The sequence below is a fragment of the Thunnus thynnus genome, chromosome 14, assembly GCF_963924715.1.
Source record: "Thunnus thynnus chromosome 14, fThuThy2.1, whole genome shotgun sequence".
NCBI lineage: Eukaryota > Metazoa > Chordata > Actinopteri > Scombriformes > Scombridae > Thunnus > Thunnus thynnus.
The window spans coordinates 15,956,652-15,972,420 of record NC_089530.1 but is presented as its reverse complement, the minus strand read 5'-3'; the positions used below and the strand labels follow the sequence as shown (position 1 = coordinate 15,972,420).

At 38.1% G+C, this 15,769-nt stretch overlaps 1 protein-coding gene across 2 annotated transcripts; it reads left to right on the top strand.

Moving 5' to 3' along the window:
• Window positions 1-1,738: 1,738 nt before the first annotated feature.
• On the top strand, window positions 1,739-15,560 carry cdhr1a (cadherin-related family member 1a). Of its 2 annotated transcripts, none has more exons than XM_067610202.1 (17): window positions 1,739-2,096; window positions 2,939-3,034; window positions 3,474-3,619; window positions 3,741-3,791; window positions 3,907-3,996; window positions 4,153-4,239; window positions 4,867-4,983; window positions 5,992-6,135; window positions 7,027-7,105; window positions 7,232-7,332; window positions 7,724-7,927; window positions 8,719-8,871; window positions 8,995-9,159; window positions 10,102-10,169; window positions 12,400-12,628; window positions 12,725-12,982; window positions 14,323-15,560. In XM_067610202.1, the coding sequence occupies exons 1-17, from the start codon at window positions 2,018-2,020 to the stop codon at window positions 14,887-14,889; spliced, it is 2,634 nt and encodes an 877-aa protein (XP_067466303.1). In that variant the 5' UTR covers window positions 1,739-2,017; the 3' UTR covers window positions 14,890-15,560. The 2 variants fall into 2 exon arrangements, with proteins under 2 accessions (XP_067466303.1, XP_067466304.1); XM_067610203.1 differs by having other exon boundaries at window positions 13,551-14,415.
• The last annotated feature ends 209 nt before the right edge of the window (window positions 15,561-15,769 follow it).

The following is a 15,769-nucleotide window of genomic DNA, read 5'->3' as shown; positions in this document are numbered from 1 at the left end:
GGGCATAAAAATCATTGATGTGCCTTTTCACTCCCTTGTCTTGACACAGTAGTTTTGTCATCTAAAAATTCTCACTTTACATGCAGGGAATTTGACTGCAGCCAGAGGTCACTGATCTCAAATCAAACACTGATGTTCCTCAAAATTTTTGTTGGTGGCTTTCATTCTGTATGTGTGTATCCTCTTTATAACTGTGTGCCAACTTACAGTTTGCAGAGAGCACAATTTGTGCACCAAGCAGCCACACAGAGCTCGTGCTATATACAGTAGTATATATTCAACCACTCAGATTATAAAGTAGATTTAATTTCAGCATGAGAATGGACTGTAAAAGGTTTATTCATGTGTATAAATCCCTTTGCATGCAATATGTTTTGATAGTGTGCCACCATACAGTTGTTCTGTATGTATACTTGATGTATTTCTTCGAATGGGAATATATTACGTGTGTAATATTATTTTGTCCTTACCATGTCTTGTATAATACAATTTGCTAAAATGTTTTGGTTTACACAAATCTAAAAAATCCAAGCATTTTTTGGTGTTTGTTTGCAGATAGAGGACATTTTAGTATTTGAAAATGTCCTGTACTACTTACAGTGTAAGTAATCATAGAGTGAAATTTACAAAACTGATACTTTTGGATTTACGTATCAGTTTGACTCAGATTGAGTATATGATTAAAAAAGAGGATCATTGAGTCATTTGAGAGACTTTGAGTGGCATTCACTCACTTTTTGTCAGGATTAATGATCACAAAAAAGACATTAAATTAACATGAAGACATAGCTAATCGATTAGATCAGGTTAGTGTTTTCAGGTCGATGATCTTAGTCAAACTGATGACCTCTGGGTTAATATTATATAATATTTATTTACAAGTGTTTACCTCTGGGTGGCAAAGAAGATTATCAGACGACAAGATTAGCCAGCTCTGTGCCTAAAATACTATTCAAAAAGTCCCAGAAAGACATTAGGTTAATCAGTGAGGTTTTTAATTAAAGAGACTCAACACAAAGTTAACACAGTTCAAATGAATAGAAAGAAAGATGCAATCCAAAAAAATGACAATTTCAACTTGTAATCAACATTCATATCACATGGCAAAAAAAGTCATTCCGTCTTGTTTGTCACCACCATTTATTTAGATCCATGCATTAACTTCACTTTCTACCATAACAACCGAACAAGAATTATAATCTCATGAGATCATTCACTACTTTCATCTACATCATCCTCTGTTTTATGATTATTCTACTAATTGAGTAAATAGTGGAGATTTTTTTCTTTTTCCTTAATGCAACAGATGGTTGTGGAGTGCATAGCAGATGGTACTATATGCAGTATGAATTACAGTATAGATTCTGTATCCTTTTAATCCGTCCACGACAGAGTTGATCACAGCACTTTACTGTAAGTCAGATGGTTTTAATTTAAAGGCAGATCACAGAAGTCACATTTAATTCACATTCACCAAGGACTAACACACCTTCAATAAGTAATAATTCTTTATAGATATTATGACTGTTAATGCAATACCACAATGTTAACATAAGCAAAATATTACAGTAGCTGAAATTGTGATCATTCATCATTTTTAGGCAGACATTAACATCCTGAAGTGTTCAATGTAATGACAGTATTTCTGGTAAATACAAAATTTGTATCAGAATTTAGAATGATATTGAAAAACAAAAGGATAAGTAGAATTTAGCCATACAGTTTCTTGCCTTGAGAATAAAAGATATTGGTCTACAGTTTTTTTTTTTAAATATGAAAAATATACCTGTCCATCGTCTGCAAATTCCTTTTGTCTCACCTGTAGACATCCCCTGTGGATTGGTGGTTGAAGAAGAAGCCCGGGTGGACTGAGGAGGCCCAGCAGTAACTCTTAAGATGTGTCATTGGATTAGCACGTGAGTATCTGCCTTTAGCCTCCACAGTCGCCCACAAACACCTTGAGAGCTGCATCTCATGTACAAGACTCCGAACAGAGGCATCTTCATGGTGCAATTTCATGACTGGATTCTTTAGGATGAAGAATGTAAAGATCTTACATTTTCCACTGTTTTTTGTGTTTGTGCATGCCTGCTTTGGTAAGTTTAATCAATTCACTCAACTTACAGTTGCATTACATGGTTGTGATCAGATTGTGAATATTGTTCAGATACATCTACAGATACAAGATACAAGAGCCTCTAGGTTTCTCAGTTCAAAGTAATTCTGTTCTGTTTTCAATTAATTTATGTCCTTGCCTAATCTGTTTATTGTGAATTTATATTTTGTGTGACTACCATACTGATTGATTTCTTTGATTTATGAATTAAGGTTCAAAGGTTATTTGAAATTAACACAGCTACAGAGTGTACGACTGTGATATTACATATAAAAACAACATTATTTCTGCCACCAGAGATCTCAGGTCTATGTATAGAGATGGTTTCTTAGGAGCTTGACGTAATTCACCTGTAATCCCATTCAGAATGACCGAGAAAGCAGGGGGTGAAAGCACAGTAGAGATAGCTTTGTTCATGTCGCTCTAGTATTTAAAGTGTGACTGTAATTTTGATTGATTTGACAATTATGAGATAATGCTAAATGCTGGAACACAGTTTAACACTGGGAAGTAGAGAAGAGTCATAAAGTCAGCAAACTAACTCAGTACTGTCCGTTATACAACAATATCTATCTTAGTTTGCTAACATTAGCTTACCACCGTGAGCCACTGGACCTACCAGACCAAGTAAAACTGTTGCCCTGAGTGTGGTACATCAAACTGATAAAATGTATGCGCTTAAGAATTCAACTTTCAATTTGTAAGGGGAAGATTGCGTTATTTCTTCTTTCAAAAGTTACCTAGTCTTGTGTTAAGGTGAATAACATAAAACTTGTAGTATTATAATACTAATTTAATTTTGATTTATGTCCTTGTCCTCAGCACAAGCAGACTTTGCCCCCTATTTCTATGACAACGGACCCTACAGCCACAATGGGAACCTGGCCCTGTTTAGCCTGTCGGAAGACACGCCTGTCGGTGAGCTTGACTTTTCACACACAGGACATTCAGTGTGAACAGCTAATAGGCCGGTGGAGCAACCAATCAACAAAATGACATGTTTTGGTTTAGAGACCAGTATGTTAAACTGTCTTTGATAGATGAACAGATGTTGTGTGGCATGCTCACGCTAACATGCTCATCTGCTGATGACACCTGTTGGCCAGTTTTCTGGCTGTGAATGTGGTGCAGCTGTCCCTCTACAGTGAGGATACTTAATATATCGTTGCTTACTGTGTCTCAGCCTGGTTTGTTCCTCAGCAGTTTTTAACCAAACATTGAGTTAACTAAACTGCAAGATACATATGTCATAACCTGGTCCCTTTCGTGTACATTTAAAAAACATTTACATTTTTACAAATAACTCTGAACCAGTCGACAGCTGATCTTAATTTAACTAAATTATGTCTTCATTTAGGTACACAAATCTATTGCCTCAATGGCACAGACCCTGAAGGCCACGAGGTGAGGTATGGCCTTTCCTTTGATCCTGGGTCCAAAGAATACTTCAGAGTTGACCCTAAATCTGGAAACATCACCTTAGTGGAAAAGCTGGACAGAGAGGTAAACTTAATAGATGACATTATGCTAGAAAAAAAATATCAATGTGACTCTTAATGTAAACTTATAATTATTTTGCAATCATGTGTGTCTTCATATTAACTTATTTTCCATCTCTGCTCAGAAACAAGATTCTATTGATGTTCTTGTCAGCATCACAGATGGGAAAAGCAAGGTATCTAAACTCAGTGTGTGATTATGCTAATCCATGATTCACATGAATCAATATGCACTTGAATCCAAAGGTCATGTTTCTTTTATGTTTTATATGTTGTTTATTTTCTTTACAGGTTGTGGAAAGAGTCACAATATTTGTAATGGACACAAACGACGAAAAGCCTGAATTCCAAAACTTGCCTGCATTCATTGAAATACAAGAAGTAAGTTAAGCTAAACGTGCATGCTTTTTAACCTAAAAATCAAGAAAGAGGGTATGTTAAACATATGAAAGAGTGTATTTTTTGTCAAATAAAATAAACAAATTGTGTGATTTTTCCTTAAGCTCTATATGGTGTGATCTGTTGTGCCCATTTTAGACAACAGCGTCTGGAAGCAGCATCTACAAAGCTGAGGCAGTGGACAGAGACACAGGCTCAGGGGGCTCCATCACCTACTACATCCAGGTAGTTATATGAACACTTTGAAACTTGCCTTTCATAGGAAAAACCAGCTGAAACTGGCAAGATCTAATGTTAATCTGTGTCTGATGGGAAGAACATATAGATCTACTGATAATGAGGTTAACATCATTTAGATTTGCAAGTGTTCATGTGTGTGATTGTGCATTCGCCTAAATTTGCTGGTGTAGTTATGGAGATGGAGATTAAATCACAATTACATTTGTGTCAGGTATTGGGAGCTTAGAGGGCTGCTTTGGCGTGGGGTGGCAGGGGATGTTCGTTTGCACTTTGGGCTATTAAGACCAGAGAACAGCTGGCCTAGAGTGACAGTGACGAGTGAGGCCGTGCACATCTGGACACAGCAGCTTTCACCTGCCTGCACTGTCCTTGAGCATATGGGCTCTTTACATCCAGATGGACAAAGAGATAGACTTTATACAGGATGTGGCCTAATTCAAGTCGCTGGTGAGTGTTTTTATGCAGCCATCTGACCACTTTTCATGATATCTCACGTGAGTGGTCATAATGGGGTTTAGGGGTTTCAGCGACAGGCTTTTACTCATGTGACCTTATTTGAGTCTGTGTGCGTGCGTTTTTAAAGTCCTGCTTTTGTTCTGTTCTTTGTTACAGAATCCTCTGCCCAGTTTGTTTGCCATTGACAGACATAGTGGAGTCCTCCGTATCAAATCTGGACAAATCTTGGACTACGAGAAAACAAAGACACACTTTGTCACTGTAATTGCAAAGGTAAAAGGTGTATCACAACTCATTAAATGTTTATGTTGTGCAATAGTGTGATTTCACCTTGTAGAGTTTTGGACCACAAGTAACGCTAGGAGCATTGTTTTTGCCAGCAGCTCCCTGATTGGTTTGTATCTTGTGTTCATGTGTGTGCGTGTGCATGCCATGAGCACACTGTGGTTTCAGGCATCATCAGGCCACTTATTTACAGTCAGTGGTGATAATATGCCAAGAAACATAGCAATGATCCAACAAAAAGTAGGGAAAAATGAGTGGAAAACAATGCAGGTTTCAAAATACTTTCAAAATTGCCTTTTGAAGATGAAAATGTATTGAGCATTGTTTATTAGGCCTCAATGACACACACAATGTGTTTTGTGAGATTGACATTGAATGAAGCATGTATTTGTTTGTTTACAAGAAACCTCCACCAGTTATCTTTAAATATTTAAGAACAAAAGAAACTCAGTATATGATATTTAGCCAAGCTAACAGCAGATATGAAAATGTCAGTCTGTCAGTGGGACAGTCCACCACTTTGGTCCAGACGGAAATATCTCAACAACTAGGCCTACTCGAAATTTTATGTACATTCATAGTCCCCAGAGGATGAATCCTAATGACTTTGATGATGTCCTGACATTTCATATAGCACCATCAGTCACAATTTCAATGCTGTACTAATTAGCAAAAATAAGCATGCTAACATGCTAAACTAAGATGCAGGTATAAGGTTAATCATGTCCACACATGGTTAACATAATACCTGCAAAACAAAAGAGATCATTTTGTTGAAAGATTAAATACAGCTCATAGTTGGAAACTAAGATGTCATGCCTCCACCAGCAGTAAAATTCTCTGAATTTAATGATACTTTAGTTAACATGCATTAATAAAGCTTTATGAATACTACAACATATAAACATAACAACAGAGAAAAATATCTAATAAAATTACAATACTCCTGTTCAGAGATTATGTCTTTTTTAAAATGTATATTTGCTTTTGTTCCAGGATGGTGGTGGGAATTTCAATGGAAAGGAGCAATTTCTGTCTTCTTCTGCTACACTGACAATCAATGTGATAGATGAACAAGACACGCCGCCATCTTTTATTGGGACACCCTACTTTGGCTACGTTTATGAAATCTCAGTGCCAGTGAGTATGAAAACATCTTCCAGTGCCACTCTTTGGTTGTAGCATTTCACTGAAAAGCATGGAAATAAGTCTTACAACTATTCATTACACAAGTCATTAAAAAATTATAAAGATCTTATAATTCCTGTCATTTGTTTTGTATTACAGCATAACGCTGCCATCTTTCATCCACATCATATTGACTTATCACAGCATAGCAAGCCATGGTAACCTAACATAGTGAATGCAATTCATTTTTCTTTACTTACAGTATAAATAAGAACCAACAAAAGATCCCCAGGCCCACAACAGTATTATCTCATATCACACAGCTTTGATTGCTGGCATTTTACATTCATGCCCTTGCTGTCTTTTCTCACAGCATGTAAAAGCCACATTATCTACTCAGTCACAAAATGTCACTGCAGTGGCTCATCGCACAACAGATATTACACCGCCAGACTTTCATCCAAACAGGAATAATTAGGAATAACATGGCATTTTAATGTGCCTTTGAAGGTCTGGTGAACCTTTGGGCAAAATATTTTTTTGAGGTTTATTGAGACTATCTGTGTGGCAGACACAGGGTGACTCAACACTTTGTTAAAAATACTGCTTCATTTTTTTTGAAGGCATTTTGTAAGATCTTAACCTGTAGCCTATTATTTGTTTTTGCCAAGGCGCTGCTACCAAATACTGAGTTACATCATGTGAAGTGACAAATTAGAGCTGTCCATTACTTATTGGACAAATATGAATTAATATTAAATAATTTTAATAACTTCTGTTTTACAGTAATCCAGGTTTCCAACATGTCATCCATATATGCTGGTATGTCCACAACTAGTTATCAGTCTTGCTTAAATATTTATTTACTGTAACAGCAAAACCTCTCTGATGATCTTTTCCCAGGGATCTGAAATATTCACTGTTGTCGCAAAAGATGGTGATGTGGGAAACCCAAATCCAATCCATTACTCCTTTGACGATGGTAAGCATATCACTCAAAGAAAACTAGAATCATATAAGCAAAACAAAAGTGCAGCTAAAATTTGTCGCAGAAATTTAGGCATGCTTCAAGTAGCTTGTACAACATGTCTGTTTCTTGTCTCTGCAGGCGATGATGGTGCTTTTAGCATCAACAAAACAAGCGGCTGTATCACCCTGCTGACTCTTCCCATTTTTCTGAAAAGAGAGATCTTTAACATTAAAGTCAAGGTAAATTGTGCTGCATCCATCCATTTAGTTTACTGTAAACTAAGATTCAATACCTACATTCATTCTCTTGAGCTTCACTCTGATAGTCATGCTACTTTCTCTTTTACCTTTTTTCAAATTGCATGCATGAGAAGAAAGAAAAGAAACACAAATTCCATCATACTCACTGTGTTTTTAATTCTTTGCCTATTTCCACCTGCTGCTTTCACAAATTAAATGACAGTGTCCATATTTCAAAACAGTGAGATCTACTAACACTGTAACCTTATATCTGCGGAGAGAGCAAGGAGATATCTTATTTGATCAACTAAAATATGGATTTTAAACTGCATTTAAACTAGAATTTGTGATAAATATGGGCTGATTGGCATAATCTTTACCTTGTGTCCAGGCATCAGAAGTAAGTCCTGAAGGCAGACTCATGGACTATGGGATGGCCACGGTAGTGATCCGGGTGGTGGACCTGAACAATAATCCACCTACTTTCTATGGAGAGAACGGCCCACAAAGCATGTTTGAGTTGACCATGTATGAGCATCCACCAGAAGGAGAGATACTCCGGGGGCTGAAAATCACCGTCAACGACTCTGATCAGGTGGGGAGACCATAACGGTCCTCCAGATTTTCTCATACGCTGATTGTGATTAATACAAAGATGACACAAAAATAGCAGAAAATTGCTATTTTCAGTGATGTTTTACCGAGCAGGTATCATCTGTTAGCACTGAAAAGGGTATTATTGTGTTTGGAAGTTGCCTCAGTTAGCCAGGAGAGAGGAACAGTGATAGTTGTTGTGTAACACTAATTTTCTGACCATATTACATTGTTATCTAATGAGAAACTGATTCAATCAACATTCTCCGCACCACAACATTGTGTGCTGGCCAGAGTCTGTCTTTCTGACCATGAAATGACTTTAAGCCTGCCATTATCACAGACAATCCTTTTAAAATTGCATGTATTTGAAAGTAAGCCAACACAAATTAAAGGTGCTCCCTAACTATGCCATTTGTCAGCTTACACAAGTCTCTTTGTGTTTCTAGCTCCTTGTATGAGCCTCGTCCAAATGGCTGATGTGCACCTAATATTATCTCTGATAATACTGTTACAACATCAGGGCACACTCGCTTTGTCCACTGATATGTTTCACCAACAATAATATTGCTGTGACTGATATTTATTTGTCTTACGTTAATAATGGAAAGGCTTTTATATTGATTGAATGGACTGTATACTACATGGATTAAACTGTATGACTCCTGGTTTGCAGTGGCTTTGTAACAAATGCAGATTACTATAAATAGGTTCATGTATGTATAACATAACTGTCATTTTCGCCAATGAGACATTTGGAAGAATATGATGATTTGCATTGTGTACTTGCAGGGCGCTAACGCTAAATTCAACCTGAGACTGATTGGACCGGGACGAATGCTGCGAGTCGTCCCTCAGACTGTGCTCAATGAGGCCCAAGTCACAATCTTAGTGGAAGACTCTGCAGCCATGGACTATGAGAAAAACCATTTTCTCACATACAAGGTTAACCCATCACTCTAACTGTGCATCACAGTATTGGAATTCATAAATGCACATTTTTCAATAAATGGCAGGGATATAAGTTTGGCATCTTTATTACATTGTTTTGTCTTTCTCCTCTTTTAGCTTCTTGCAGTTGAGATCGATACACCAGAGAGATTCAGCGCCACAGCAGACATTGTCATCCACCTCCTGGACACGAATGACAACGCACCCAAATTCTCCTCTGATTACTACATAGCCAGAATTCCAGAAAACTCACCCGGTGGCTCCAATGTCGTGTCAGTCACGGTGAGTTAGTCTTCATCCTGTCTAAAAATACATGTCATCACCAATGTACGTCACTCTGGACTAAAGAGGAATGCTGATTTTAACAAAATGCCCAAGAGAGCCATTAATTCCCTAAATGTAGACTTTCGGGGGGGTGGGGTTGGGATAATATGTGAAAACATGTAGATAAAAGCTAGGCGAGGTAAGCTGCCAGATGGCTATCACTTTCATTTTGTTGTGTAACACCAAATTCCCAGATTTTTTTTTTCTAATGCTTAGCAGCACATGCAGCTGCAGCACAAAAATATGTGCAGAGATAACATGAATCATTTTAAGGACACGTTGGGTTTGCAGGGCCATTAAGTTTAAAAAAAAACATTTTCCAATAATATATCATTTATTAGACAGACAGATAGATAGATAGATAGATAGATAGATAGATAGATAGATAGATAGATAGATAGATAGATTTTTTTTTAGAGTATCTCATCCTTTGCCCTTGTCAGTTCATATCCTCCCTGCAGAGACTCAAAGCAGCAGGGAGGCTCACTAATAAATCCTGCCCTTGCGTGAACACCACAGAGGCTTGTTGACTTGATCCCAGGCAATTTCAATCAGATAAAAGAACAGCCAACAAGTGACCTTGGACACATGGAGACAGTGAACAGGCATCCCTGCAGCGACAGACAGACAGATTAGCTGATGACATGATGATGTTCCTATGACATCAAAAATCAGTCTTTTTATAGCTTACCCCTGTAACATCATGTTCCAATCCCGTTCGGTTTACTGAGTCGATGGTGGCAGACAGCTCACTTTTCTGCTCATTTGAGAGATACAGAACATAATCAACCTCAATATTAAAGAGAAATTGCAGATTATGAAAGCTACGTTGAACTGACCCAATTTATGCAAGTGATACAACCATTTCTCTGTAATCTGTTTTTTTCTGTTTTACTACAGGCAACAGACCCAGATTCAGGACCTTGGGGTGAAGTGAAGTACTCTATCTATGGATCAGGGGCTGACCTGTGAGTATAAGAATAACTTAAGCCGAGCTTTGCAGGGGGATAAAAGGAAATGGGCTCTTTTCACAGGAGGTAACTGGTGGGCCCCCTTCAAATTCCTCTCATCCTCACAACATGATTCCATCTAGATATCTAGATATCCAGATATACCACAATGCCAGTACACCTCTGCACATTCACTGACATTTACTTATCAGTTCTTGAACAGCATTATCTCAGTTTCAAGTCCCATATTTAAAATATAAATCTGTCCAAGGATAATAATCTTGTTTTATTCTTCATGGGGGATTTTTTTTTTAAAGTTTGAACTATACTGGATTTCAACTAAACCATGTTTTCAAAGTGTCAGTCTACCTTTTCATTGCCTCCCATGTGTCTATTCATTGGTCCTAGTGTATTATGTGATTATGTCAGAGTAAACCTGTGTTTGCGGAGAAAACCAGCTGGTTATGTTCCAGCAAATGAGAATGAAAAAAAACAATCACAAACGCTTATACAACATTATTAGCAGTTTATACCCTTTTGTCAGCAGGAAAAAAACAGATCACACTTCTCATTAAAAACATTGAAGGCACAAATAATCACAGGAATACAGTTGAATTAAATGACAAAAAGAAAAATTTTGATCTGAAACAGACCAAGGCACCACTGTATATGAAGACCAACTACACCAATATAACACATCTGCCTGTGAGCTGTACGGAAATATACAACTTGGTTCTGATTATTTCACCTAAGCACTATAGTCCCTCAGAGGATTTCCTGTTATTTTCTCTCAACTCGACTTTTATTACATTTCCAGTAGACGTCTAACCTTAGAGAAAAAAAAAGGGTCAGCTGTCACTGTTTTCTCTTGATATCAGTTTGTACCCAGCTTGCCTTTCCTTTCATATCACTACAGCTAGACAATAAATTACTGTTGAAAATTATCTGTTTTTTTAACCACATTTCAAACTACATGTGTTAGACGAACAAAATACCTGAGATTGGACACAGCTGTACCAAAGTATGCAAACGTAAACAGGCAGGTGTATGTCAGTAATGTTCAATTTCTTGGGGCTGTTCCCAATAAACATGTAGGTGAAAATAAAGTATGTTTGGACCTCTCACTGCAGATTTTGATCTCTGTAGCAAAGAATTAGAGGAGATATGTGATGTCACATGGCATCTAATAAAAATAAGCAAAGTAGAGAGATTTGGAATACTTTTAGCTAAGTGCATATACTTGTTTGGTCAAAGCCATTTTGTAACTGTGTCACTTCAGATTACTTCGAAATGCCTTTTTGAACTTGAAATTTGTCACGAAGCAACACAACGCTACACTTCTTGGTTCTGTGTCTGCAAACATTTAGCATGTTGCGCTCTACTTTTTTACAATATCTTGTAGAATACTTCAGCATATGCGGTATAAGGCCATGCAGTCCTGCTCTTTGCCTGCTCAACTTCTGTCTTAGCTAATCCTTTAATGAGATTGGAGGAGAAAATAGATCGCTCTTTGCTTCTGACTACCTGGCAACTAAACAAGTCAGTCACTAAAACAATCTAATTCCACTCTTGCTCTACACTGTATGTTAGCTGTTCACATGTTCATGACTTAAGAGCCACATTGTATTTGCATGGGACAGTAAAGGGTTATTTTAAAGGGATAGTTCAACATTTTGAGAAAAAAATATATTTGCTTTCTTTTTGAGATGTAGATAAGAAGATCAACACTCTTGTCTGGCTCTCTCCAAAGTTACGAAATCCACCCAACAACACCTTTAAAGCTCACTGTTTAACGTATTTTATTTGTTTCGTCCATACAAATACAGAAAGAGTTAGTAGCTGTTACTATTTTTTACAAACAAGAGTTTATCCATCTGCTACATCTGGCTACATCTGTGCAGCATTTCCAAGTGTTGCTGTGCTGGGAACCTCTCTGAGACGACAAGATTCTGGGAAGTCAGGGAAATTGCCAGCACATAATTCCCCGTGAAACCACATAGATACACTGTAATCTATTTATTACTTTTGCTCAGTTCTAATTTAGGTTAGGGCCATCAGTAGCACAAAGAATAGTAAATCTGACCTGTGACAGAAGTACTAAACCTCTGCAGAGGATGAGGAACTCTAGAGGAAAGTAAGGGTGGGCATGCAATAATCATAATCAGTATTCAGTGTTCTAGACTGTATAGAAAAGCTTGTATGAGGTAAATCTGAATTAAGTTTCTAAAAATTATGTTGCCATTTACAGGTTCTTTATCCAGTCTGCATCTGGGATCATCTACACACAGCCATGGGCAAGCCTGGACGCAGAAGTGAAGTCCAAGTATAACTTCTATGTGAAGGCAGAAGATGCAGAGGGAAAGTACAGCCTGGCTGAGGTCTTTGTGACTGTGTTGGACCTGAATGACCATCCACCTGCGTTCAATGACAACTTCCTGGAGAAGACCATGGTGATTGGAGCACCGGTGAAAATAGAGGTATCTTGCTCTTTTGTGATTTACTTTTGTGTCTGAAAAAGTGAAACTCAGGATCACGTCAGTAACGTTACAATTTTATGAAATGCATTCCCACAGGCTGTAGACGATGATGCAGAAGTACCCAACAATGTTATCGAGTACGCCATCATGAAAGCCGAGCCAGACAACAACATCTTTGACATCGACGCTGACACGGGGGAGATCATGCTAAAGTCCTACATCAAGTCCATGGCCATCATTCAGAACATCACCAAGCAGAGGGACTGCACCTGGTCGCTGGTGGTGCAGGCCAGAGACCGAGGCCAGCCGTCCTTCAGCACCACTGCAGTCGTCAAGATCGACATCACTGAAGCTGTAAGTAGAAATAAGATAGATGAGTAGCAGCATGTCAGTTAAACCCAGACAAATGCTTCCTGTTAGAAATAACTCTTGATTCCAAAGAATAACAAGAATAATACAATATGATAAATCATACTGGTTTTTCGAAACATTACAAATACATGAAAAATTGAGCGTGAATCTATTATTTAATCTGGGATTCATTGTGTCCTTGAAAAATATTTAAAGATCCCCTCAAGACATGTTTCAGGACATATAAAATCTCTGCTTGGAATAATAAAATATGGAATTTACAAACATTATAACGGCATTGTTCTGCTGCCTACATAGTGCAACTGCCCATTCCCTTCATATTCCCAGTGAAAATTATGATTTGTAATGCAAGCCCTGAATCTGATGCTTGATTGAGAGTTGAGCTGTTTTAGTTAGATTTTAAATAGCAAATGTTTCTGTGTAATCATTCCCTACTATCACTCTACATCACAGCCTAGGAGTATCAGTTTCACCAGTTGATTGCTTGAGTAGCAGTTTAAAAGTCATAAAAGATCTTAATCTCACACAAATTCAATTGTCATGTTTTCAGATCAAATCCAGATTTTTCTCATACTTCCTGGGCCTAAGGAAACGTCCAGGGACTGTGTTTGGGATTTGTTTGACCGTTGTCACCTTCGCCATTTCACTGACAATCTTCATTTCGACCGTTATATACTGGAACTCTGTGAAAAAGTCTCGTGTACAGTCTCAGGGCAAGATCAGAAAGATTATAAGGAGGCCTGTGCCATAAATGAAGCTTGCCTTGAGATCATCAGCACAACAGTACTGTTGTTTCTACTCTGTGGTACTAAGAATTTGTAGCAATTCATATTTAAATGATTTTGTAGTAGAACAAGGCTGTGTCTGTAAAAGAGTACAGGAGCACAATACTTCCCATGATTTATTTATTTTTTCATATTTTGATTTAGTACTCACATAATGACACCACAACCACAACCAAAGTACACAAATTAGTTCTGTTTTTTCATTTTCACATCAATTCATGTCTTAATTCTCAAATGCTAAATGGTCTCAGCAATAGGTTTCCCAGTCAACCTCTCTGATCTTGTCTTGACAAAATATAAAAACAGGAGAACAGTGACAGTAATACAGCAGATAGTTATATGTCAGTATACTTGCAGTAATTTATTCCTGGATTTTACAAGTTTTGCATTTTGCACATCAAATGATATATTTAGCCAAATGATGAATACATGCAGTAATATAGTACATACAGGGGACAATACTTAGAAGTTAATCATTGTGTGACAGACTATGACTTCAGTCCCATGGATGTGAATTCTCCCTGTGCTCTTTTACAGACCCAACTCAAAGGGGGGCCTTTGGGATCATTTTTAATGCAGAATAGAAACAAGCCATTGCAAATCCTAGGCATGCTTGCTGGTGTCATTAGTCTCATGGTCATTGTCACGGTCATGATCTCCACTGCAACATTCATGCGCAACAAAAAGTCCAACCGGATCCTTCCCAACCGCCGCGTGAGGAGGAGGCCACGAAAACAGCACACCTGGAACATCAAAAACCCCTTCAAGAAACCAGAAAGACCTGAAGAGAAATTCCGAGTTAAAGAGGAGGAGCAGGAGCCAGAGCCGCAGCCAGAGGTCATCGTGGAGAATGTCAACTACAACAACAATGTCACCAATGTTGTGAGGCACTGGCCCCCGCCACCCAGCGCCCCGAGTCTGCCCCCTGCACCACCACCCTACATCCCAGGGGAGAGGCAGTGGGCGGTACCCACCGTATCCGCTGCTGTGGCAGCTAAGCCTAAAAAGAAGCCAGTGATAACCAGACAGGACACTGTGAACAAAGCGCTGGTTTCAGAGCTCAAGATGAGACTGGAGCAGAAGAGGATGCTGAAACATTCATAGTGCTATATTGTATGAGTGCATGTGTGTGTGTGCGTGTGTGTGTGTGTGTGTGTGTGTGTGTGTGTGTGTGTGTGTGTGTGTGTGTGTGTGTGTGTGAATTAATCACCCTTATCTATCAATAATGTCATTTTCATGTGATGGGGAAAAAAATCCTGTCATTCATTCAAAACATGTTTCTATTTTATGACCAGTCAGCATGTGATTCTTGTTCAAGTTTCTGTGTCATTTTCTAACACATAAATCTCACCTTTTTGAACCATTTGTTGACACACTAGTGGCTTAAACTTCTTCAACCCAGATCCCTGGTCGGGAATGAAGTCATTCAGATTTCAACAAGCAAGACTGTTTATTTGGGATCCAACCAAGCTCCTTACAGGGGATTTCATGACACTTGAACTGTCTAAAGAGATCAGCCTGAGGGAAGGGAACCAAAGGGATCACGTCAGGAAGACTTTTAATCTTTCAGCGCAGGTGTACAGCACTGTTTAGAGCCCTGTTTTGCAGCAGTCACAATACAATATGTTCCTGATTTAAATGACTGTGTTAATTTGTTTACTATATGTGGTGGTGTATCTGTTTAAATGGGTGTCTTTTTTTGTCTGTTGTGGTCAGAACACCTATGTGGATTTTATTACTAATAAACAAACATCATTTGTAATTTCAAATTTAAATGAACATGCAGTCAGATTATTGACAACTCATTAACACAACTAATTGACAATTTATGAGTTTTGAAACGTATTTTATCTTTCAACTGATTCTTCAGATGTTCAGGTTAACAGGGGGACAGTGTGGCATATCTGGCCACAACCAGCTACAACCGCTCAGGATTAGAATATACTTAGTCCAGGACACTGCAGGACTGTAGTCTTGAAGGTAT

Excerpts from the sequence above, each read along its gene's own strand:
- cdhr1a (XM_067610202.1), top strand. The coding sequence starts at position 2,018 with ATGACTGGATTCTTTAGGATGAAGAATGTAAAGATCTTACATTTTCCA. Across the intron at positions 3,792-3,906 it reads TCACAGATGGGAAAAGCAAG|GTTGTGGAAAGAGTCACAAT; the intron begins GTATCTAAACTC and ends TTTTCTTTACAG. Across the intron at positions 10,170-12,399 it reads TATGGATCAGGGGCTGACCT|GTTCTTTATCCAGTCTGCAT; the intron begins GTGAGTATAAGA and ends TGCCATTTACAG.